At 39.8% G+C, this 26250-nt stretch overlaps 1 protein-coding gene across 10 annotated transcripts in view; it reads left to right on the top strand.

The window, feature by feature from the left end:
- The window catches only part of EPB41L3 (erythrocyte membrane protein band 4.1 like 3), a 261674-nt gene extending 244797 nt beyond the window's left edge, over positions 1-16877 (top strand). For 7 of the 10 annotated variants that reach the window (XM_077135916.1, XM_077135909.1, XM_077135908.1 and 4 more), the window contains 7 exons: positions 6641-6763; positions 7292-7675; positions 8376-8507; positions 14242-14340; positions 14791-14871; positions 15159-15274; positions 16346-16877. In XM_077135916.1, coding sequence (XP_076992031.1) covers positions 6641-6763; positions 7292-7675; positions 8376-8507; positions 14242-14340; positions 14791-14871; positions 15159-15269 — 930 coding nt within the window. In that variant the 3' untranslated portion in view covers positions 15270-15274; positions 16346-16877. The remainder of the gene's footprint in view (positions 1-6640; positions 6764-7291; positions 7676-8375; positions 8508-14241; positions 14341-14790; positions 14872-15158; positions 15275-16345) is intronic. The other 3 variants (XM_077135910.1, XM_077135915.1, XM_077135914.1) reach the window with 1 other exon arrangement.
- Positions 16878-26250: the final 9373 nt, after the last annotated feature.

Below are 26250 nucleotides of genomic sequence, written 5' to 3'. Positions count from 1 at the left end.
GTTCTTATTTAAGAACACAGTGGGGTGGTAGCTATTTTGAAAGGAAGAGTTCAGCTTTGTAGCTTCCAGAAGTTAAAGGGTAATGTCAACAGACAAGCAGATTTTTAAAAGTTTAGATTAAACTAGTACTTTTTTAATTTTACTTTATGTTAATCAGAGAATGGCATCCATGAGCCCAAAGAACATTAGTAATTTAAGGTAAGGGTGTGATACTTTGAATGCACTGAATTTTCCCAGAATCTTAATGTCTTTTCTGTATTAGCACAGAAAAACTAGAGTGAACTCAAGAAAGGACTTTTTTTTTTCTTAATGCTTGAAGGATAGAAACATTTTATTTATTTAGACAGGAGAAGACTAAAGACTTAGTGATGGTTTAAGTGTTATATATTACCCTGTTAGGCACCTTGGAAAAGAGGAAATTGCAAAGTGCTCAGCTATAGATAATCAAGAACTTTTTACAAACAAGACCATTTAGCACTGGTTGTCAAAAGAGCTCCCGTTGGAGATGGGATGGGCAGGATAGCCTTTTCATCCCTTCCATCGCATCCCTAGCACAGTTATGGTCGTTGGCGACACTCAAGTTTAGACTCTATTTCAGGGCCCATGGATAGGCCTAAGAACAAATTAAAAATTCTCATGCTTGAAATTCTTGGCAATTTCTTTATTAAAATCATGGTCTTTTGTTATCTCTCTTGTGGAAAGCATAAAAGACCATTTTATCATCCTAGTTACATACATACAAAGTATATCGATCAACAAACTAAAGAATATTATTTTGGAGGAAAGGTAGATTTTGAAGTAAATTACCTGTTTGATATCACTGTTGTCTAATACAGCTCACTTTAAACAGTAACCAGCCTGTTTAGAAAGTCATATTATTTTTAAATCAGAGTATTTAAGTTAACTTAATTTTTTTTCATTAAGCGACTTTGTTTTTTTAGGACAGTTTTTTGTTTTGTTTTGTTTCAGGTTTTTCTTTTTGTTTTTTTGGTTTTTTTGAAATGGGCAGGCACCAGGAATCGAACCTGGGACCCCAGCATGGCAGGTGAGAGCTCTGCCTGCTGAGCCACCACGACCCACTCTAGGGCAGTTTTTGGTTTACGGAAAATGGAGCATTCCCACACACCCACCCTCTCCCCAGCCCAGTGTTGCTGTTACTAACATCTTATGTGAGTCTGGTACATTTGTTACAAATGGTGAACCAATATTGATATTGTGTTACTAAAATCCAAAGTTGACATTAGAGTTCACTCTTTGTATCATATTGTTCTGTGGGCTTTGACAAATGCCTAATGTCATGTGTCCATCATTATGGTTTCATAGGGAATAGTTTCACTGCCTGAGAAATTCCCTGGCCTCCATCCATTCATCCCTCTTTGCCCACAACCCCTGGCAACCACTGATCTTTTCATTGTGTCTGTGGTTTTGCCTTTTCCAGATTGTCAGATAGTTGAAATTGTACAGGATGTAGTTTTTTCAGACCGGCTTCTTTCCACTAAGCAATATGCATTTAAGTTTCCTCCGTGTGGTTTCGTAGCTTGCTAAGTCATTTGTTTTTACCGTTGAATTATAGTCCATTGTATAGATGTACCAACATTTGTCCGTTCATCTTCTGAAGGACAAATGGGTTGATTCAGGCTCAGACAATGATGGATAAAACTGCTGTAAATGTTCAGGTACAGATTTTTGTGTGGACATAAGTTTTCAGTGCCTTTAGATAAATAATTCGGAGTACAATTGCTGAATCCTGTGGCAAGCCTACATTTAGCTTTGTAAGAAAAGGCCAAACTGTCTTTCAAAGTGGCTGTCCCATTTTGCATTCCCACTGGTGATGAATGGAGCTCCTCTTGCCCCACATCTTTATAAGCATTTGGTAATGTCTGTTTCTTGGGATTTTAGCCATGCAAATAGGTGTGTGGTGGTACGTTTCTCTTTGCAATTTCCTAATGATATTCAGTGCTGAACATCTTTCCATAGGCTTATTTGCCATCTCTGTATTTATTTGGTGATGTGTCTGTTTAGATCTTTCATCCATTTTTTAATTGGGCTATTTGTTTTCTTATTGTTGAATTTCAAGTATTCTTAATATATGTTGGCTATAAATCCATTATCAGATATGTGTTTTACAGATATTTTCTCCCAATCTGTGGCTTGTCTTTTCACTCTCTTAATGGAGTCCCACTTACCAATGTTTTTTTGCATGAATCATGCTGTCAGTCTATGACCCATTTTGAGTTAATTTTTGTGTAAGGAGTGAGGTCAGTATCCAGATTCATTTGTTTGCATATGAATATCCAGTTATTCTAGCATATATATGTATATATAGAACATAAATAGAATTATTTTTAAAATCCCTTTATGTTACCTTTCTCCATTATTGGACTTACACAATCCTAAATATAGACAGCATTCACATTTTCAGTCATGGCACATAGATGTTTTTGAAATTAGTTACTATCAGATAACAGAATATGCTGAAAACCACCGCTTTGTCTCTTTTTTTTTTTTTTTGCTTTATTTTGTTTTTAAATAAAGCTTTCATCTCAGGAACAGTGTTTAGCTCAGTGATTATAATTACAGGCTTGGCAGTGTTATTTTGAAAAGTACCTATAATTTTGACCTTTCCTCTCTGTTTCTCATTTCTGTTTGAAAATGAGCCACTATTGAAAATATAATATGAAACAAAAATCCACATTTAATGACGCCAGTACATTTTACCTTTTCCAATAGCTTCTTCCAGAATGCACCAAAACATGGAATTTTTTTTCTCTTTTGGAAATGGCTTATTTTTTCCTTATTTACAAAGGACATTTGAGAAGAATGCTATTAAAATCTATCAATAGGTCTATCAAAAGAATATTCCAGATGCTCCCCTGGACTCTCCTGCAGCATATGATTAAATGTGGTGTGGATAGATTTGTAGACAAACAGAAATTTTAAATTTTTACAACTCTGGGATTTACTTAAAGAGTTCAGTTCTTCCAGAAACTTCAGAATTTCCATTATTATTTTTTAAATTAGTTAATCCTCCAAATCACGTTTTCTGTCTCTACTCTAAGGTGTTGTTTGCCGTGTATAGGTCGAGTAGCTAAAGTAGTGTCACTTGAATGATGCCCATTTAAAATCTTAACTACTGAAGATTTTAAAAGCAGTTTTAAAAAGTGGACCAAAAAAAAGTTTCTACCATCACATATTTAACTTTAATCTTTCCTCCTTAAATTTACCTGTCAAAGGCGAGTATGACTTAATACCGGTTTTCACCAAGATATTCTGAAATCGTCCTTCTAAAATGTTCATCATGTTACCAAAGGTCAAAGAAAGCTCATAATCCGGTGTGCTTTTTATCTTTACTTGTGAGACAACAGAATCAACCTCTAACTGGGTGTGACTGGGTTTGTTCAAATTAGCGACTGTGGCTGTACACCCCCCATGCTCCTGGCTGTCTATGGCAGGTGGCACATTTGTTCAGAAATAGAACTGGGGATTTTTATTTCTTCAATTTTTAAACATTTTAAAATATTTTATTACGTACCCTTATGGCCTTCAGCTGACAAGCAGAAATGCTCTTCAAATGACAAGGAGTTCTTTATATCACTGTTGTATATTCTGTCTGTAGAAATGAAAAATGTTTGAGTCTTAGAATCACCAAAGTTTCAGAAAAAAATCTATTTCTCTTTGGAAATCATTATTAAATTGATAGCCTTTCAGATCATTTTCCTAGTTAATAGACAATCTTCAGGGGGAAAATGAACAAATATAATGAATATATATATTTATATATATAATTGTAAAAGAAGTCTCTTCCTAACTTGCCTTTTTGGAAACTGTCTACTTCCTCTTCTCCAACCCAAACCCCTTTATTCAAACAGACCAAAGAAGAAAGAGAGATTTCTGAAAAAGATATATTTTTGCAGCAAGGAAGTCCTTCATTCCTTGAGTCTCAGGTAAAAAACAAACATAAAGGAATTTTCCGAAAGGAGTTTCTCTTCAGACTTCAGTGTCATTAAAATGTCTTTAGTTTCTATTTTCCTTTTTTAAGTATACCATGTTTATAAACTAAGGTAGGTATATAATTTTTGCCTAAACTTTGGGGGGGAGGGGGGAAGGAATTTTCTTCATAATCTAGTCATCCATTTTTCCCATCATTTCCTTATGGCTTTTGCCAATATGTGATTTGTCTGTCTTTCTGTCGTTGTAGCATTATAATTTTTCTCATTAATAATAATCATAATGAAACCTTTTACTGTCTGTTTTTACCCATAGAGTGATGCTAATTTAGGTGATCCTAAATAATTTTGAAAGCTCTTATTCTTTTCCACTAGCCAAGTCTGATAAAGAAACTGCAGGAAGGAGATTCTGCTGGCTCGGTGGTTACTTCTCGTCAAATAATTTTCCAGAAAACTGTTCCATCAACCCTAGAGGTTATTCTTCAATTCGTTTCATTTAGTCCAGCCACCTGCATGTAGATGAATCTAGAATCCCTTTTTTTAAGGCACACATATTTTTTAGATCCAAGTTTTCTGCCTGTCATAAACATGAAAGTAGAAAACATCGTAGTTTAAAGTGTAAACCGAAGGCTCACCTAGCCCTGATTGAGTTTCTCAACCTCTGTAACCCATTACTCTGTGTCTGACTGGTCAGGTTCTCTTAGGCCTCCCAAATCCAAAGGTTTCTTAACTTTAATTTCTTCTGCCTTGTTGGACCTAACACTGAGGAAAGTGGCAGAGAAACTACTAACACATTGAACTCAGTTATATATAAGTACGGACAGGGCACAGAATCACGATAGCCTGTTTATAAAGGGCTGCAATAGTGCCCCTCGGGGAGAAGTATTTTATGACAACATCTGGAAACCAGCACACTCAGTAGTTATTGGATGATAAAATGCCACGGGGGTGAATTTGATCCCCTATATAAAGAAGTATAATGTATAAACAAGGAAAATGATACTTACAGAAATTTCTGGAATGCTGGCAGAAAGATAGAAGTGCAGTGTCATGTCTAAAATGGAAAACTTTTTGTATCCACGGAAGGAGAGCCGAATAACATGTACAACAGCCTCAGTGATGATTAATCCTGAGATGTAAAATGATCAAACCTTTAGTATACGGTCCTATTCCGTGCAAAATTGACCACCAAGGTATGTTTGTAGTCATATTTACAGGCGTCTGAAACCACAGCTCTCCATGCAAAATGTATTGCGAGTTGAGGGTTATTTAGAAGAGAAGCGATTGCAGCCACTGTTATTAAATACTAACTCCAACCCTTGTAGCCACATCACAGACCGAGTCTAGCTGTCACCCTCATTTTCTTGTAGGAATGAGGCATCCCCAGAATTTCTAATGTAGCGTTTATATTTCAAATATAGGGCACAGAGGATTGGGTTATTGTAGACAAAATACCCACTGAGGTAGAGGACGGTGATTCGAAAAGGATTGTGACTTACAAGGTGGTGGCTCTCAGCGGCAAGGCTGGCGACCTCCCAGCCGACCTCCTCAGATCCGGCGCCATCGAGATGCACAGCTTCGAGGATCTGGCGCGAGAAATGCACCTGAAGGAAGAAAGCAAACAGAAGATATACACCCTAGGGAAATCCTACGATACCGTATCAGGAAAAATTGTCACTATGACCGGGAAAGCTAAGGAGGGGGAGAAAGGAGCCCAAGCCTCCGCCCTGGAAGCTCTTCAGAAAATGGAGAGGGGCACGTCCGAGTCCGTCAAAATCATTCCAGTCGCCGCAGAATACGAGATCCTGGAAGCCGTCTCTGATGAGAAGTCCAAGAAAGGGCCTGAGGTCCAAACCGTAAAGAGGAGGTTGTCAGAATCCCTGGCGCCCATCAAGGAAGCCGAGTCTCGACAGCCGAGTCCCGAAGACGAGGATCTCAAGAAAGCCCCGAAGTTGGAAAGGGACATGGGATACCACAGTGGCCCGGAGAGCACGTGGCTCAGCAGAGCGGAGCAGGCACCAGAGAGCGAAGTCTTAAAAGTGGGGCTCTTCGGTCCCAGAAGGAAGAGCCTGTCCGAGTGGCGATACTCCCAGGATCCCGCGTTTATGGTCGCCACAGCTCACTACGTCACCGAATCGTCCTCCCGAGTAGTGGTAACCAGTGGCTTGCGTTGGGGCCACAGCTTCCAATTCAAGCATGACTTTTTGTTTTTGAGGCAGTGCCCTTCTACCCTGAATCTTTTGGTTTCTCTTGCTGCTTGGCTTTATTTTCAGAGCAGCCAACCCAGCTTTTTATTTTATTATTTTTTTTCATAGTTAAGTCAATCCTGCAGTCCAGTGTCGGCATTTGAACACTTTCTGTTGTATTTCCAGCTTCCTGGTCCCAGGATATGACAGTGCTGCTGTGGCTTGCAAATGAAGGAAAAAAAATGATCTGCTTAAACCGGCCCCACCCCAATCCTAATAACTCTCTGCTTTAAAAAAAAAAAAAAAAAAAAAAAAAAACTCATGGTCACCTCAATTTGCTGTTTTGTTTCTCATTCTTTTCTGTTTCCAAATTCTGTATCTTCGATTCCTTCATTCCTTCTCCCTTTTTCCTCTGCCTACAATTTTGTCTAACAATTTGTGAGTGTGTATGGGTGTGCATATGTGTTTCTCTCTTGTGCTTGACTGTTCATTTCTTTGTTCACTCAGACTAAACAGTCTTCTGGTGAAAAGCTCATGGATGGCTCTGAAATCTTCAGTTTATTAGACTCTGCAAGAAAACCAACAGAATTCATAGGAGGGGTTTCTTCTGCTTCCCAAACCTGGGTTCAGGTGGCCATCTGATTCCCTCCTTGATGCTTCTGCCTATGCCCTTTGCATTTCTTTGTGCCTTTTTTTGCATCCAACTGGCTTTGCCTTAAGTACCTCAGAGCTGTCTTTAGTGATTTTCATTTGGGCCCGCTTGAAGTGTTTGGCATATGCCTTTAGTTGCATTTCAAGAACATCCTTCAGATAGCAAGTTAAATAGCATTTAATTTTAAGAAGCGTTTTATCTCATCTTCTAGGTCTAAGAAGGCAGTCCAAACCAGTGGGAACGCACTACAATGCTTTCTTTCTTTCTTTTTTTTTTTTTAATTGCATTTTATACTGCATTCTGCTTTTGTGGATATTTTGAAGTAGCAAAGTAGATTTGCGTATGTGCGGCAGAAAGAATGAAAGATAACTTGCGTTTTCTCTAAGCTTGTCTAGTTATAATCACTTGACGCTGGCCTTAGGCATCCTATCGAGTGGCTTCTTTAGTTTGTATGGCCTTTGGTTTGGTGAGAGCCAACACTGATACCACACTGTACTTCCTTGCAGAAAATGGAAACCAAGACGGGGTCCAGCAAAACAGAGACAGAAACCACCCTGCACCCCCAGCCACTTGGCATGGAGAAGGTTGTGCAGGAAACCATGTTGGTGGAGGAAAGGCACGTGATGAATGTCCATGCCAGCGGGGACGCTTCTTACGCAGCTGGAGATGATATGGACGCTGCAGCCGCTGCTTTGTCTGCCGATGCATTGTCTGGTGGCAAAGGGAAGGAGGGCTCCGCTCTGACTGAGGGGGCTAAAGAGGAGAAGGAGGTAGCTGAGAAAGCTACACTCGAACAGGAAGAAACGGCCACTGCCTCCCACAAGCAAGAGGAGGAACAGACTACGACGATCCATGTCACTGAAACCGTGGAGCGAAAACCTCATTTTGAGGTAAATAGTAGTTAATGTTCCTTTTAGCATTCAAATAAGTAAATAAATCATCCTCTCCAAAGCTAAGGATGAAGGTGGAACTAGGTTGCTGTCATCTACCTTTTCCAAGTATAATTGGTTTCTCTTATTTCCTTCTTACGTGCCATAGGTGAACGTATTTATTAATGACGTATAATTCAAAGAAATGCTATCTAGTCTCATGGTAATTGTTGTAGTTGGTAGTAAACCTGGGGAATGCACTGTTGGACAGATATTAGAACATTTGAAAAAATTCTGACCAAAAAAGCATCAAAAACTATGCTTGCCCAGGTGCCAAATGCCAGAGCATTGCTTATTCTCAATCTTCTTTTGTTAAGATTCCTGCCCTACCTGGGGGTCAATGTCTTACTGTTTGTTCCTGCTTTCTAAGACATTATTAAAGCCTTAGGGTATTTATAGTCTATTAGTTTGAACATGGGTTGGTGTGTTTGCTTTCATTTCCTTCAAAATGTTTTTCTTTACTCCAACCATGCAATATAAAAAGTTCTAGGTGATTCTGGGAGACTGTTTGGTATATATCTGTGGGTACCTCATCCCCCAACGTACCCCCCTCTAATGTGTAAACATTTATTTCCTATACATGGTGCTTGTAGCTACCGTGTGAAAAAAATTTGTTTGTGCAAACTATGATAACCACACTATCTACTTCTCATTGGCACAGTCGTCAACTGTGAAGACGGAAACCATCAGTTTTGGCAGTGTTTCTCCAGGAGGAGTAAAGCTAGAAATTTCTGCCAAGGAAGTGCCAGTAGTTCATACAGAAACCAAAACTATAACATATGAATCATCACAGGTAAGACGGCTTATAAAGCGTGAGGCCCCAGCACTTTATATGTTACTCCTTTGATGGCTTAGTACCTTTAAGTAAAACTATAATATTTAATTCATGAAACTTAAAAAGGGCCCAACAGCTAAACTTTCTCTGTCAAGACTGCTGCAATACAGAAGACGGTGGGAAAATGAGATTCATTCCCTCCACCAGAAGAACCAACTGAATCAACTGTTTCAAAACTGCAGAGTCCAGCAGAAAACTGTACGCTATCCAAGGAAGAGACTGGTAGGTTACAGTAAAGACCAGTAAATTGCTCTCACCAAATGGGGGTTCCCAATCTCCACTCTCACGGCAGACCACCATGGGCACTGGCCCCTGGCTAACTCAATGGTACCAGAAAAGGAAATAAAAATCCACTTCTCCAAGATCAGGTGTGGGCACAGCCAATCCAGGCTTTTGTTGAGTGACCTTGGGCCCCTTAGAGTCAGCTCAAGGGGCAGCCACTGTTTGACCAGCCTCAGACAAAAGCAACTGATGAGACTTAAAGATGCTGTGCTTCCTCAGAGCTGCAAAGGACAGTTGAAGATCTGCCTCTGTGAGCAGGTCAAGAAAGCTCAGCTTTGAGGAAGTATGGGAAAAACTCTCAGCACCCTTCTGGTCCCCCCGTTCAGAGCCAGTCTGTGCCCCCTTCATGGGTCCCTGCCCTTGTTCTGACTTGGAAAGGCTGCCTTGGGAAATGCTTCCAGTATCTCTCTCTCTTCCCCAGAATTTGTACTCCAGGCAAACTCAGCTTGAGCTGATGAAAGCAGTATAAGAAACGATTCATTGAGCAGGCATCCTGGATCAAAGGCTTCCCTGCTTCAAACGCCTGGAAGAGGGAGAAGGTCTGTCTCCTGCAAATTCCAAAGCAGTTAACAAGCACAGGCCCAGGACAAGACACAGGCCCAGAAAAGAAGGAAGACCCCACTGTGTGCATTCACCTTGGGCAGACCTTCCTGATAGGAGGCCTGACACTCAAAATCTCTTATCACCAGCTGTTTACAACATCAAGAAAGAGACCTCTCAGAATAAATCCCAGAGTTAGTATTTTAAAGCATTAAAAGATACAGTGTGCAACAAAAGATTACAAGACAAACAGAAATGGGAAATAATGACCCATACAAAGGAAGAGGATAAAAATATATATATATAAAACATTATATACAATGAAGAAGACCAGATGATGGACATACCAGAGACTTAAAAAAAAAAAAGATCCTCAGTATGCCCAAGGAGATGAAGGAAAATACAGAGAAAGAACCAAAGGATATCAGAAAAACAATTAATGAACAATATGAGAACCCCAATAAAGAGACAAATTTTAAAAATAAACCAAACAGAATTACTTGAGCTGAAGACCACAATAACTGGGAAAAAAATAAAGTTCCCAAGAAGACTTCAACAGCAGATTGGAGCTGGCAAAAGAAAGAATCTGCAAACTCAACAATACAATTGAAATGAGATAAGGCTGAGGAACAGAAAGGAAAAAGAATTATAAAAAGCGAGACGAGCTTAAGAGACCTCTGGGATATCATCAGTCCTGCCCATATACCCATTATGGGATTCCCAGAAGAGAAACAGACAACGGGGCAGGGGGAATATTCAAAGAAATAATAACAGAAAACTTCTCAGACTTAGCAAAAGATAGGAATATGCACATCCAAGAAGCCCTGAGGAGACCAAACAGGATACACACGAAGAAAAATACATCCCATCATATATTGATCAAACTGTTGAATGCAGAAGACAAGGGAGAGGGTTCTGCAGGAGAAAAATGACACATTACAAAGGAGTCCCATGTAGATTGAAAGAGGGAGATCCCGGAAACCCTGGAGCTAAGAAGGCGGTGCTTACTTTCAAAAAGGAGGGAGAGATTAAGACATTCCCAGATAAGCACAAGCTGAGGACTGCATCACCACTAGACCTGCTTTATGTGCAAGGCTAAAGCGAGTTCTTCAGATTGAACCACTTTCAGGGGTCCTTTCCTTTCAAAGTGGCACAAAGAAATAAAGATGGCCCAATAAAGGTAACCATTTGGGTAATTATATATAAATGCAGTACTATTTTATTGCCATTTTGGTATATAACTCCACTTCCTATTTTCTGCAAGTGCTAAAATGCAAATGCATAAAAAGTAATGATAAACCGATGGTTTTTAACATACAGTATACCCAGATACAATTAGTAACAGTAGGAAAAAAATGGGGAGGCAGAGGATTATGAAAATAGTGTTATGTGTGTGCTATTGAAATCAAGCTAGTATCAAACTAAATATGGTTGATAAATATTTAGGATGTTAAATTTTAATTCCATGATAACCATAAGGAAAATATATGAAAATTATATCCAGATAGCAATGAGAAGGAACTCAGTATGGTATGACATAAAACATCAAATAAATGTAAAACTAAGCATAAACAGAAGAATTGAGGGTCAAAAAACATATAAGACATACAAAAGCTAAATAGCAACATAGTGGAAGAAAGTTCTTCATCTCCAAAGAAGATGTACAAGTAGCATTAGTGACATTAAACGTAAATGGATTAAAAAGGCAGAGATTGCAGTTTGGATACAAAAGCATGACTGACATTAAATTCAAAGACTTAAGTAGGTTGAAAATGAAAGGACAGAAAAATATACACCATGCAAGTAGTCAGCAAAACAGGGCTTGGGTAGCTATACTAATATCAGATAAAATAGACTTTTCAGTCAAAAACAACTACAAAGGAAAAAGATGGTCATTATACAGTGATAAATGGGACAATTCAACAAGAAGATATAACGGAGCCCCAAAATGAGGCAAATACTGACAGATTTCAAGGGAGAAATTGACAGTTCTATATTAAAAGTAGGAGACTTGAATACATCATTTTCGATAGAACATCTGGTCAGAATGTCAGTAAGGAAGTAGAAGACTTTAATGATACTTTAAACCAACTAGATCTAACATAAATATATAGAACCCTTCACCCAACAACAGAGTACCCAGTCTTCTCTCAAGTGCACGTGGAGCATTCTCCAGGATAGATCATGTCTTAGGGCACAAAACAAGCCTCAATAAATTAAAAAATATGGAAATCATACAATGTATCTTCTCAGACCACAACAGAATGAAACTAGAAATAAATAACAGAAGGAGAGATAGAAAGTTCATAAATATGTGGAAATTGAACAATGTATTCTTAAACAACCAATAAGTTAAAGAGAAAATCACAAAGGAAATTTAGACATGTCTTGAGGAAAATGAAAACACAGCATATCTAAACCTATGGGATGCAGCAAGATAATACTGAGAGGGAAATTTAATTAAGCCAGTCATCAAATTTATATGGAAGGGTAAGTGGCCCCAAATAGCCAGAGTCATTTTGAAGAAGATGAATGAAGTTGGAGGACTCACATTTCCTGATCTTAAAACTTCTTACAAAGCCACAATAATCAAAACAGCATGGTACTGGCACAAGGATAGATATATAGACCACTGTAATCGAATCAAAAGCTCAGAAACCAACCCTCATATTTATGACCAACTGATTTTTGACAAGAGGGCAGTCGAGAAAGAACAGTCTCTTCAACAAATGGTGCTAGGAAAACTGGATCTCCATTTGCAAAAGAATTAAGGACCACTGTTTTGTTTCTGCTGGAATGCAATATGCCAGAAATGGGTTGGCTTTTTACAATGGGGATTTAATACCTTACAGTTTATAGTTCTTAGGCCATGAAGAGTCCAACCCAAGGCATCAACAGGACTCTGAATGCAGGCTGCCAGTATCTGGGACACCTCTGTCAAATGGAAAGTTTTCAGCTTCTGCCTTCAGTGGCTTCCTCTCTGAATTTCTTTGAGTATTCTCGTTGCTTCTCCAGGGCTTTTTCTCTGCACTCTCTGTTTTTTTTTCTGTCTTAGTCCTCTCAGTCAGGACACCAGCAAGGGGATTAAGATGTGTACCCCACATCTCACATCAAAATAACCTAACCAAAAGGTTCCACCCACAACAAGTCTGCACCCACACGAATGGGTTAAAAGAACTTGGCTTTTTCTGGGGTACATAGCAGCGTCAAACTCATGCCTTATACAAAAGTCAACTCAGAGTGCATCGAAGACCTAAATATAGGACCCAAAATATCAACCCCTAGAAAAGAACACAGGGAAGCATCCTCAGGACCTTGTGTTTGGCAATGGTTTCTTAGACTTTACTTCCAAAGCACAAGCAACAAAAGAGAAAGATTGATAAATGGGACCTCATGAAAATTAAAGACTTTCATGCCACAAAGGACTTTTACCATGAAAGTAAAACAACAGCCTAAGCAGTGGGAGAAAATATCTGGGAACCACATATCTGATAAGGGGTTAATATGCAGAATGTATAAAGATATCCTTCAATTTAACAACAAAAATACAAACAACCCAATTTAAAAATGGGCCAAAGACTCGAATAGACATATCTCTGAAGAAGATGTACAAGTGGCCAAAACACACATGAAAAGATGTTCAGCAACATCAGGCCACCAGGGAACTGCATTTCAAAACCATGGTGCAATACTGTTGCACACCCACTAGATGGCTACTATTTAAAAGAAAGAATAACATTACAGGTGTTGGAGGATGTATCACCTCAGAAAATTATGTACAGAATTGCCATATTGACATAGCAATCCCACTTCTAGGTATAAAGAATTGAAAGCAGGGACTCAAACGAATATTTGCATACCTATGTTCATAGACGCCTTATTCACATTTGCCAGAAAATGGAAGAAAAGCACGTTGCTTCATCAGCCAATGAATGGGTAATCAAAATTTGGAATATGTCCACGATAGATTATTATTCGACCCTAAAAAGGAATGAAGTTCTGATGCAAGTGAGAATATGGATGAACCTGGAAGACGTCATGTGGAGGAAATAAGCCAGCCACAGAAGAACAAATATGATACGATCTCACGATCATGAAATTAGAATAACCAAACTCCCAGAGTCAGAATCTAGAATACAGGTTATTAGGGGACAGGATAGGGTCAAAGAATAGGGGAGTTAAGGCTTAAAATGTGCAGAGTTCCTGTTTGGGGTGATGGATTTGCTAATGGATGGTGGTGCTGGTAGCACAACGTTGTAAATATAAACAGGACTGAAATATATATATATATGAATGTGGGTAACAGAGGAAATGTTAGGTTGTATATATAATAGAAGAAATTTTTTTAAATCCATGAAACTGCACATACAGTGAACCCAAAGGTAAGCCATAGATTACAATAATAGTACATTTATACAAGTGTGCTTTTACATAAATTATGACAAGTGCAAGGTGCTAATAATAAGGTAGCATATGGGAATCCTGTATTTTATGCACGATTGTTCTGTAGACCCACAACTTCTCCTAAAAAAAGTGGTGTGATTTTTATTTTATTACTGATTATGGAACACATGTCACTTAAGCAGGTCTTCATATCTCAAAATGTAGGAAAGGGCTAATAAACCTATTCCCCAAGACACACATAAGGAAGAATATCGACTCAGCCATCCACTGCTCACATTTCTGCAGTGCAGGATTTTTATATAATTACTAACTATGACAGTGCATTGTCTTCCCTCTTAGTGGCAGCTCCTAAGATGCTGATTGGATGAATAGCACAGTGGCCGTGGGTGTTAATAAAATAACCGTAGCGATTTCAGTTACCATTTAAAGTAACGGGTATGGTGTCTGTCTCGTCACTTGTGTTCAGGTTGACCCTAGTGCTGATTTGGAACCGGGGGTGCTGATGAGTGCTCAGACAATCACATCTGAAACCACCAGTACCACCACCACCACCCACATCACCAAAGTAAGTGGCAAAGCAGCGGAGAGGAACGTGTCTTGAGAGGGAATGGCACTCACTAGAAACCTCTGACAGATTGGGCAGCCCACGCAAGTAGTTGCTTGGATATCAGGATGCCAAAAGAGATACGGTAGGGGTTTCCAACTGCTGTATTTATGACACATTTGTCTTCATGTCCTGTTTGGAATATCCTTTCCAATAGCCTTGGATTGACACTTCCTCCAGTGCGTGGGCATATGGTAGCTTTTCCAGAAATGTTGTGCACCCAAATCAAAAGCATCCCAGCTCCTGAAATTAGCAGTTGTAAATATCTACCGTGAGTAGAAGTCCCCTTCACCTCTTGAAGAAATGAACGATGTTACTTAAAATTCGGTTGGCATTTCCTGCCATTCCCCACCATTCCCTGCCATTCCTCTGAGGGAGTCCATGCATAAGCCTTTTCTTGGTTCCTTTCAGACTGTGAAAGGGGGCATTTCAGAGACAAGGATCGAGAAGAGAATCGTCATCACAGGAGATGCAGATATCGACCATGACCAGGTAGAGTGTGAGTGTGTGTGTGTGTGTGTGTGTGTGTGTGTGTGTGTGTGGTGGGAAACACTGGCAGAGAAATACTTGTTGGCCTTCCTGTTTGCGATGCTATTCTTCTAGGGCAGCATGAATCCAAAAAAAAAAAAAAAATTGAATTACGACATGATTCTTACTGTAATTATTATACCTCATCTGTAAATTGTGTCTATAGATCTAGCTCATAAATCACCTTGCTACTGATCATGCATGTCCCACTTCCTTTTTGTTTTTGCCCTTCTGTGATTTCCTGGGGATAGGCGCTGGCTCAGGCAATTAAAGAGGCCAAAGAGCAGCACCCTGACATGTCAGTGACCAAAGTAGTGGTCCATAAAGAGACAGAGATCACACCAGAAGATGGAGAGGATTGATGCAGGTAAGAGGCAACACTGACTTTCTAGGCTCGGCTGGCACGTGGCATGGGGCACCTCCCTCTCTCCCACACCCAACTCCTGCCTCTCCTTTTTTCTCTCACTGGTATTTGTACAGCCGGTTGCTTACCCAGAGAATGGAGAGTTGGTTTGTGGCTGCTGCTTTGTCTCAGATTTGGAGCTTCCATACCTGAGGACATTTTGCATGTACCGCCAGTTAGAGAATAAAGAAAACACAGTCTTGGCATGAGCTCTTTCGCTAGCATTCCCTCTTGATCCATGCTTTGCACTGTTTTTGTGATCCGAACTCACAATGTAAATTTGATTTCACCTGCTCTGGGGCCTAATCAGAATTAAGGCAGTTTTATTCTGAGAGGTACAGTTTGTGTGTTCTAAATAAAGTAGCTCCTTTCTCCTTTGGATGACGAAATTAACCCATTTAAGCTTCCTCTTTAAGTACGCTTACGTTTGGTTTTCTGTTTTGTTTGCTTTTCATTTGAAACCTGAGCAATTTCTTTTGGGATGCTTTTATTTCTTGTGTTCTTTGAGATCATTTTCCCCCTAGTGCCTAGCATAGCATTGTGTCTCGGGAGCAGGCACAGATGCAGTCTGTGGACCTGCCTTCCTCTGGAAAGTGTGTGCCTTTCCAGCTCCTGTTTGGCCAGCATCGTGAGCAGACCCTCCCTTCTATGTGTGTACAAACTTGGCATGTGTGCTGACCTGCCCAGCAAGAATGCTTGGGTCCCCTTGAGGGCCCAGAATGCTAAATGCAACAGTTGCACTATTTTATGTGATAAGACTCTTGCAGATTTTGCACCTATAAATTGCCCGAACTTTAACGGTTTAAAGAAAGAGATGGATGTGTGGCATCACTTAAGGAAAAAAGAAATTAAAAATCATTATATTCATGTTATTGATGTTTTAGAAGATGGAGAGCAAATCAGGTTTTCTTGAGTGAGCTTCAGCCTCTTGGGTGATGTAGTAATTATTGAAAGGAAAGTTGTGGCCTTAACTGGAGGAAAAATTTTGCCTTAGATGTTTCCAAATGTGCAACTAATCCAATCTCTTGTCTACAGGAATAACTTAGCTTGGACATGAATCCAGTCATACAAACCATTAGGAAAACCAGAGCCTCTATGGAGTTCGTCCCTCTTCTAACCCAACTGATTTGAATCTGCCCGTGGAAAATTTCAGTGCAGAAGAATTGACCTTGACCATGAATCAACACACTGGCAGAGAGATCTTCCCATAATAAAGCAATCCGAATCAGCATCACTAAACTGATATTGCATGAAGCAAGGATAAGATTATAAAAAGAGCAGCATTTTTAATTTTCACAAAATGTCTAAGTTCTCAGCTATACCTGCACGTTCATAACCGACAATATAAAGAGTGGTCTCATGTAACACCAACGATTCATGCCTTTCATAGTTTAATTATTATTCAAGTCTACACAAAATTGCAATCTCTTAGGTGACGAATCTTTTGTTTACAGATAAATGAAGATTACCTTAAAATACTAGAAGCTGTGTAGGTCTGGTGTGTCATGTTTATCACAGATTAGATGTGCCAATAACCGAATTTATTCAGTAAACAACTTGAATCTTGTACTTGTTTCATCTGGTTTTATTATTCTCACCCACCAACAGTGATGACTCTCTGATCCAATGGAAATATATAATGCTTACAATCTTGCTTTGTGTATCTAATTTCATTCACTATAAGGTTAGCACACTGATTTTAGCATTTCACGTGATTTCTTCCTTGTCATCTTTGGGCTGTATCCAGTTCAGAAGCCTGCCCAGAGTCACCTAACAAGTCCTAAATATGTAAATTGTCATTATTTGGGGGAAGAAATCCTGTATTTTTGTTAGTTGACCTTATTTTGAAATTTGATTCCAGAAAAACCTGATGGGATTGTGTCGCTTGGTTTTCTTTGTTTCTTCTTCGTATCTTTTTTTTTTTTTTTTACTGATTTCTCTTATGTTACTTGAAAAGAATGTTTTCTTTCCAAATCTGGTCCATATTTACAAACTAGTTCGGAGCCAAGCCTTAAACTGTACAGAATTTCCACTGTAATTAAACTATTCCATGTTTAGTTATAAATAGCCTTCAAGAAAATCTTATATTCTCCATTCCACTGTCAATGCATTGCAGTCCATGGTGAATGTGCATTTCAGCATAGCGAAATAAAAGCGATAAATGCATCTAAAACTCTTTCTCCGTTTAATCATTTCAGCATTGCACATGTTCAGCCCAGAGATGACATGTGCTGACATCAAAGGACTTGTTCATCCACATGGTAGACATGTCCCTGCCTTTTTATAGACCATGCTACAGTCTGTGGACCCTTTGAGGTATTGGAGATTGGAAAGAAATGAAGTGAATCCTGTCTTCACTACAAGGTCCATTGTCAAATGGTCTTTTCATGTGTGTATACATTCATATAGCCCTAATGCATATATATATATATATACACACACACATGTATTCTTATATACATATGTGATTCTCATTATTCATAGCAGTTATATTCTATAAAGTACCTGTGAACACTGAATTAGCAGTTTTGCTATTATTAGCTTAATAGCAATTAAGCTATTGCTTCTAAGGATTAGGTCCTGCAGGCTTCTCATCATGGCATTTTTGACATGTATGACAACACCATACATAACCTTATTTTATATGTTTTTATTTAAAGACACCTCATTGAATATATATTGTGGATTCATCAACAGCCACCATGCTTAGCTCATGCCTGAACACAGCTTAGCCAACACTCGTATTTTCTCTAAAAAGCACGTCACAACCTTCCTGCGCTCAGGCAGACTAGACAGCACTTCGGCGCTATGCTCGTGGGGGCATTTTAAACAGTGAAATCACCAACAGAAATCCCCAAAATGTTAAAAACGTGGCCCTAAATATACTGTGAGAAGGACACTTGTGTATAGTACGAGAGCTGAAACAAGAAAGCAGGACCTGGGAGCATTGCATTTTGGCATTTTTTCGTGACTGTGTGCTTGCCGACAAGTGAACTGCCAAAGTGGCACAAGTGTGATTTGGAGGGTTACAAATACATTTTACCAAGTGTGCAAATTCACAAATAAGTAATTTGCAAATAATGAGGATTGATGCTGTGTGTGTATTATACAGAATTATAGACTCTCATTTTACAAAGTTCAAGTCTTTTCTAAAAGGAGAACCTCTGCTACAAAACCCAATGTTTCTAAGTGCTTTTGATCTGTCAAAGAGAAACTCTCTCATACTCAGGTCAGTTCTATAGCTGGACAAAGGCAAACCCTGCACTCTGCAATGACCCGTGAAGCACGCCCCAGCAGCTCATTCACACCAAATTCCTCTCATGCCAGGGACTAAGATGTTTGTTTTACCATCTGTCAACCTAATTCTTGGACTTACTGGCTTTTCCTACCATATCATGCTTTACCTAACTTTTTTGATTTGTTTGTTTTTATCAAAAGAATAGATATCCCTTCAAAAAAGTGTTAAAACTTGACCACATATTGCGGTCTTATTGAAAGACTCAAGTGCCTACCATTTATCTCTGGAGGGGTTACCAGCTTGCCCTTACTTTTGATGCTAAGCATTCACCTTAGGAACTGAAGCATCATTTTAATTGTTTGCAGCCAGTCCAAACTGTTAAAAAAAAAAAAAAGAATGCAACATATCCAAAAATGGCAAGTGGTCTCCCCAGGACAACCCATTCCACATCTGTTGAATTTATATCCATCAAGTTGTAACCCTTTAGTTTTAAACCATACCCTTCAGTGTTTTCATGTTTCTCTGCCCCTAGCTACACGTGTTCCTTCATTATAAAATCGTGCATTATCTTGGAAGTTATATATTTCCAGCTTTTTTTCCATCTGTATTACTCTTCAAAATTCCTCTAGCATCCACCCACTGTTGGTTCCAAAGTCACTCCCACTTAAAAGTATTTACCCAGCTGTGCCCCACTCCTGGTACCAAAGTCTATATATATTTTTTAATTGCCACATAAAAAGTTAACCAAGAAGTTGGAAACTTAAAACAATGCACATTATCTCACAATGTGTTTGGGTCAGGAGTACAGGCATGGTTCTGTTGGATCCCCATCAGGAGGCTGTCTGGGGAAGGACCTGCTTCCAAGCTATTAGCAGACGTCATTTCCTTGAAGTTGTAGGACTAAGTGCAGCTTGCTGCTTCAAAGCCAGCAACAGGGAGAGACTTGAGTGTACGTCTGCTAACAAGGTAAAGTCTTAATCAACAATGTAATCAAAAGAACAGTTTCCCATCACCTTGACTATTTTCTACTGGTTAGAAGCAAGGTCTCACCCAAAATATAATCTAAAACTTAAATTTACAGATTAGTCGATCATTAATTAGCATTGTCTACTCCAACCGTTTTGAAGCTAGATTTCACTAATGGAAGACTGGCCATGCTTTATTGCTAGATGCTTAGGTGATATTAGAGTGTTCTGTTTGGACATTCTTACTAATACAGAAAAATACAGCATTTGAGGTGAAAGAGACCACTGGTCTTCAGAAAGTGAAGACTGTCATTTCAGTTAGTCATTAAGCTCACAGAAAAGTACTGCCTGCTTCTCAATTTGCTCATAAGATTCAACCAGGGTCGTGAGAAAACAAGAATTTATGGTTCTGTCAAATGAGCAGGTAAACAGATCTCTAATTGGCTTTATTACTGGTAACCTGCATTCACAAGAATCTTCAAAAATATTAGTTACTGAGTTAACCTAGCCTAAAAAAATGTATACATGCTATTTCTCTGGAGTCATAGAGCACATTGTTAAGTCCAGATAAAAGCAGTGTAGTAAAATGTCCTTTCTAAAAGACTTTCATATTTTTTCCTTATTTCTGTGTTGTATATTTTGTCACCTGGTTATTATAAAATACCACAATTAGATCATGTTAGCTCCCAATTTAAAAAAAATAAGTGTGTGCTAGGAAGAGAGCATTCGTTCAATTCAGGAAAAATGCTCCCCTCTCCGTCTCCAGGGGAGCTAGACTGGAGCTCTGCCTGGGGAGTGACGGGCAGCCTTGCCTGACATGGGCACGTCCTGCTCATCCTTAGCAAGGGAGCAGTGGGAGAGAACTGCAGGGAGCTGGGCGTCCATGGCCACAGAAAGAGAAATGAGGACAGTACTAATACAGGAATTCGAGCAGTTTCATGCTCTCAGGAGAATTTTCCATCTCCTTCTGTTCCCTTCAGACTTCTCAAAGCAGCCATGTCCCTTTCGCTTGGGTACCTTGTAGGATCCATCAGCCCACTTTTTACAAAAAATATTTACTGTAGTAAGATACATAACATAAAATTTTCCATTTTAATTGTACCTTTCAGTGGCATTCATTGTATTCGAAATTTTGTGCAGCTATCACCACTATTTCCAAAATTTTTTTAGCATTCCAAACAGAAACTCTGTACCCATCAAGCAATGCACTTCTCATTCTCCTCTATCCACAACTCCTGGCAACCTCTGATTGATTTTTCTGTCTCTGTGAATTTGCCCTTTCTAGATATTTCATGAAAGTAGAACCATACGATATTCGTTCTTCTTGTATCTGGCATATTTCACTAAGCAAAATACTTTTAAATTTCATTCATGTTACATGTATCAGGACTTCATTTTTATGGCTGAATAATATTCCATTGTTTATCTATTCTTCTGTTAAAGGGATTTGGTGGTTTTTACCATTTTACTCTTGTGACTAATACTAGTACCACCACTGACGTGAAAGCATCTGTTTAAGTCCCTTTTTCAATTCTTTTGGGTATAAACCTGGGAGTGGAGTTTCAGCCCTTTTATTTTTTTTTTTAACAACAATTAGTATAATCCCTTCATTATAAGAACATCTTCCTAGCACATCTATTACTCTAAGTCAACATCAACTCTCTGTGTCTTTTTAAGGCAACGTGGATTCTAGAACATGCACACAAAAATTCCTTCTAACTTACTCTCAAACTGCCACTATGCTGCTTTCTGTGCCAGACCTATTGCCCCCTCCAAGGAAGGACTCTCACCCCAAGGAGGGCAACAAATGCATAACAAACCCTGCTACCAGGAGCCGCAGCCCTAGGGTCCCCACCACTCCATGATTTGCAGGGATTGGGGTCACCAGCAAAAGCACAGCTCATGCCAGTGCTGGATAAAATGTCCACGCACTGAAGAGACAAAGCAAGGTCAGCTTCACTAGTGGGTGTCAGCCCCCCATGGCCAGCAGGTCTCCCCACACAGCTAACAGAAATGTTCTACACACACCTCCCATGTCATAGTGGAAGGACACTGCTCCCTCCCTACCAGGAACAGATGCACCAGTGGGGATGGGCCAGGTGCCATAAAAAGTGCACCTGCTTTAGCTAGATGTCTGGAATCAATGGTTACATGTGGTTGGGGTGAAAGACCAGTGACCACCCTCTCTGCTCGGGGAGGTGCTTTTCCCTCAAGACACTGGAGAAGGAAGTCAGCTCACATCCATCATCCTGTCCTATCCTTTAAGCCAGCACGTCTGGTCCCTAGCACGTGTGAGTCACAGGTTGAGGTAGCCGGCACGCCTCACACCGCCCCCGACCACACCTACAAATGAGGGTCATACAGACCTCCCATTAAATATTTTTTTAAAAAATCTCACTATGTTCAATCAACCAGTATCAGAAGTGTCTGCCTTGGGTTGCCGTAAAGTGGACTTGTATTTTAATGGGCAAATACTCTGATAAGGGAGGAATAAATACTCACGAGCTAAAATTGGATGATTTCATTGGAAAAGAAATACGCTTTCGAGACAGGCCCATCAGTGCATGTGAGACTACATTCTCAGAAATGACATTTTAGTTTGACAAAAGATTTGTCATCAGAGCTGCTTCACTGTGAGGAAGGGTGGCAAAAGGAGCTAATGCCCCTCCATAGGTGGCAGCAGAAAAACTAGCACGGGAGAGCTCTGACTTGTCAGCTCAACCACTCACTTCAATATTCCCGTCCCAGACTCCTTCCACCTGGATTTTTTTTCTTTTTTTGGCACGGGCAGGCTCCAGGAATCGAATCTGGGTCTCCGGCATAGTAGGCGAGAATTCTGCCACTGAGCCATTGTCGCACTGCCCTCACCTGGATTTAATACCACAAAATTGCAAGGCTGCTAATGACATCTAATTGAGAACAGGTAAAAATCTATGAACAAACCTTACATTGAAGTAGATATGAGTAAAAACTATAAAAAACATAAAGCTTGTTAAATAATTTCATTTACATAGGTGTTCCATTCATTCTCTTGTACCAGCAAGAAACCTGGGAGACTTTCTTTACGCTGCCTTCTCCCTCACCCATCATTTCCCTGGTCTGTCAATTTTACTTCCTCACTGTCCTTTAAATCTAACCGTGGTGCTGTAGCTAGCCTGCTCCCACATCTGCTAACTAGTCTCCCCCGCATCCTCTCCTCCACTCCACGTCAACACCCACCATGCACAGTGTAGTTTGCAATCTTTTAAGAAATACAAATCTAATCATCATGCCTAAAATGCTAATTTTTTTTAGATTTCCATTGCTTTTGAGACAATGACCCCAATTCTTTGAATGAGGTCTGAAAGCCCTGTGTGAGGAAGCTCCTCCCCACCCACTTTTTTAGGCACACTCGCAGCCATGCGTTCACATACTCTCTGGACTCATCCCATTCAGTTCCTCAAATACACCAAGATCCTCTCCCCTGCCGGAGCACTATCACAGTGCTGGAACTATCACTGGTCAGTTTTACTGTATAGCTGAGCTCAATTTTAGTGGTCAACTTTCCCTATCATAAGCTCTCAATATAATGCATTATAGTGGAACATATCATTGTTGTAGTTTTTCTTTGGCAAATCCATCACTTCTGGATGTCATGTTATTGCATAGGTGATATACCAGCTCCAAGCTCAGTGCCCAGCTCCTACAGTGGTGCTCAATATTTGCATGCATGAATATACCGATAATAGTTTCTCTGCGAAGATGAATTTGAAACTCATGGATTCTCTCTGGACATTTTCTCTGCAGCCCAGCAAACATGGCGATGTGGTTCCCAATGTCTCAAATTCAGAACCCTCATTAGCATCATCTCAGTATCATGGAGACCCTGTCTGGGGAGGTCCCTGTTCGGTAAGTGATGGTCAGTTCCCAAAGGTCTGTCTCTAGAAGGCTGGTTTGAGCCCCCTATTGAGTGGGGTGTTCTACTACATCAGCCAGTCAGCCTTGGTCAGTGGTCTCAGAGCACAGACTTCATGTCTAAGTCTCATTGTCATTGTACTTTACACATCGTGTGTATTCAAAACTGGACTAAGAAGCTGGAGTTGCCCAAGGAAAGACAGTCATATTTTAGACTCAACCAGTGACACAATTTGTGGGCAATGGAATGTCTTCCTCAAGGATGACAGTGCTTCATTCTGGGTAAAGTGGAGTGAGAGAGTAGGACAGACTTAAACACTTGTGATTTTTGACTCAGTTTATTTCCTTCATAGCATGAAAGATCCTTTGCATCTGGTGTTTCTTTACCATCCTACTGTAAGCTGTCATCATCTCTCACCTGAACTATTGTGTTGAACTGCTAACTGGCCTCTATGCTCGATTTATTCCCCCACTCAGCCACACTCCCTCAATCCTTTCATGTCATCCACTCCTCCCAAATCAATCTTAAAAACACCATTAAAAACTACCATTCGCAGTCCCTGCCCATGCAAAAAAAAAAAACTACCAAAAATGCTTCCATGCTGCCCCCTCACTCATTCCCTACAGCTCAGTTATAAACTCTTAACCTTCAGTTGAAACTTCATGATCATGCTATATCCCAACTTTCCTTTTTTTTCTCCCACATGCCACATTGCCAACTTTTGGCTCCCACCAACATGATGTCTTCGTGTCTGCTGGACACCACTCGCTCCTGGTACAGGGAGAGTACAGAATTTGCTTGTGCCAGCTTCAGGCAGAATTCCCTCACTTCCACCTTCTCCCCCTCCTTGGAGCCCCAATAGCATTTAGACATTCATTTGGCGATAATAATAACCAAGGCACACACTGAGTGTTTATTATATGTCAGCCACTGTTCTAAGCAGTTGACCTGTACTCATAGAATCTTTACAACACTCCTCTAAGGTTATTATTTTTTATTCTCTCATGTACTGAGTCTTTATATATTTTAGGCTCTCTCAACTCCTTGAGTCTAAGACATGAGATATGATATGCATTTTGTTGAGTATACATCTGGACTGTCCTTGTAAATTCCTAGATCTTCAGTTTGATTTCCCTTGACATATTTTTAGGGGATACTAGAAAGTAAAGTAGCTGGGTGAGTTTCCATAAACATAGGGGATGAATTAAGGGAAAAGGACATGGCCCTGCCAGCCAGGGATTAAATTAAACCAAGGTCATCCCATGGCACATGTACCTACAAACGGCCAGTAGTCTCACCAAGGTAAAGTGGTTAATAAGAGTTCCTAAAATAAAACTTATTGAGCATATGTGCTTTGATAGATTTACACATCTCACTAACATTCTTTAAACAACTTATGAGTTAGCAGTTCTTTTCCTAAATCTGCGAGTAAAGTTACTGAAGTCAAAGAAATAAATAGTTGAAGATGGTACAACAATTCAACTGAGAGCCAGAATTTTAATCCAGGTCATATTTGAAAGTTGAAAGCAGATTGACAAGCTGTCATTAACGTATAACTAAGAAAGTAGAATCTTTAGCTGGCAGTGGGGAAAGCCAAGAGCTAATAGGATTCCCACTGTAGAGTTCTCAAATGTCTAAGGAATTAGCAGTACCAGGATCTCCTGGAAATGGATATGAGGAGGTTGGGTTAAAATAAGGACAAAGGGAGAGTCTCTGAGGAATAGATTTCCAGACACGTTACACATACATACATACTTGCACAATGGCCAACCATGTCCTAGCTGGGTGCCCCTCTTCTACCTTAGAAAGCTTTTATCTGAAGTGTGCTAAATTTAGAATCTCTGGACTAGGGAGAGCCATTTGAAGCTGGTAAATGTACTAAAAGAGAGGTTAAGTGACATGTGCATACTAAATGCTAAGTGCTAACCCTCGCCCCCTTCTTTCCTGTGCATGTTCTGAATTCTGGCAGTCCCACCTTTATCCTCCACACAGGAGTTTAAATGATTCTTGTTCAAAGAAGCCCTAGAAGATGCTTCAAATATAGACATCAGGCATCCAATAAACAATCTTTCCAAAATACCCACTACAAAGTTCAAAGTTGACCAGCCCCACTCATGCTCAATGCTTCCAATCAGCTTTTCTGTCTCTCACTCTTCATCGTGAGCAGACACCTGAGAGAAGACTCTAACATGGAAGATGCAATAAGAGAAAAAGTTAGCTTATGCAAGGTGGATTTCAAAAGCAAGAAAAAACACTCACTAATATCCTGTTATCAAACCAGAGGATAAACCACACCCATAAACCAAGATCAGAATGCTTCAAAGAGAACATTCACAGGACAAAAAAATACCTTTGACAGATCAAAATATAATAGCAGAAATGAAAAACTCAGTAGAAGGTTTGGATATTTGGGGATGGTTCTAGAGTATGGAATGTAAAATGACGGTAAGAGATGGAAAAGATGTGAGAAAAACCAGTCAAGGAGGTGCATTATACAAATATTCGAAGTTCCAAAGAGCCATGTAGTCATCCCAATAATTCATGAAAACATCCCAACTTTGAAGCACATGAATCCTCAAATGGCAATAAAAAGTATCCTTTCCGTACATAGCTAGGTTTGTGCTAGGTAACCAACAATATTTGTTGGGGAAATACATGGTGGTGGTAAAAAAAATTAAAATAGAAACAAAAAAGTGATGAACACAAAAGTCAGGACTGTGATTGTCTCTAAATGGGTGAAGGGAAGGATGCGATTAGCAAGTGGCTAAATCTTGGAAACTTAAGTCCTGGGCTCCTAAGTCTTTCTGTCCTGCGTTTTCACCTGGAGAGTAGGCAACACATG

This window comes from Tamandua tetradactyla, chromosome 18 (genome assembly GCF_023851605.1).
Source record: "Tamandua tetradactyla isolate mTamTet1 chromosome 18, mTamTet1.pri, whole genome shotgun sequence".
NCBI classification, from domain to species: Eukaryota; Metazoa; Chordata; class Mammalia; order Pilosa; family Myrmecophagidae; genus Tamandua; species Tamandua tetradactyla.
The sequence above is the reverse complement of the archived record's forward strand: the minus strand, read 5'-3'. Positions and strand labels throughout refer to the sequence as shown.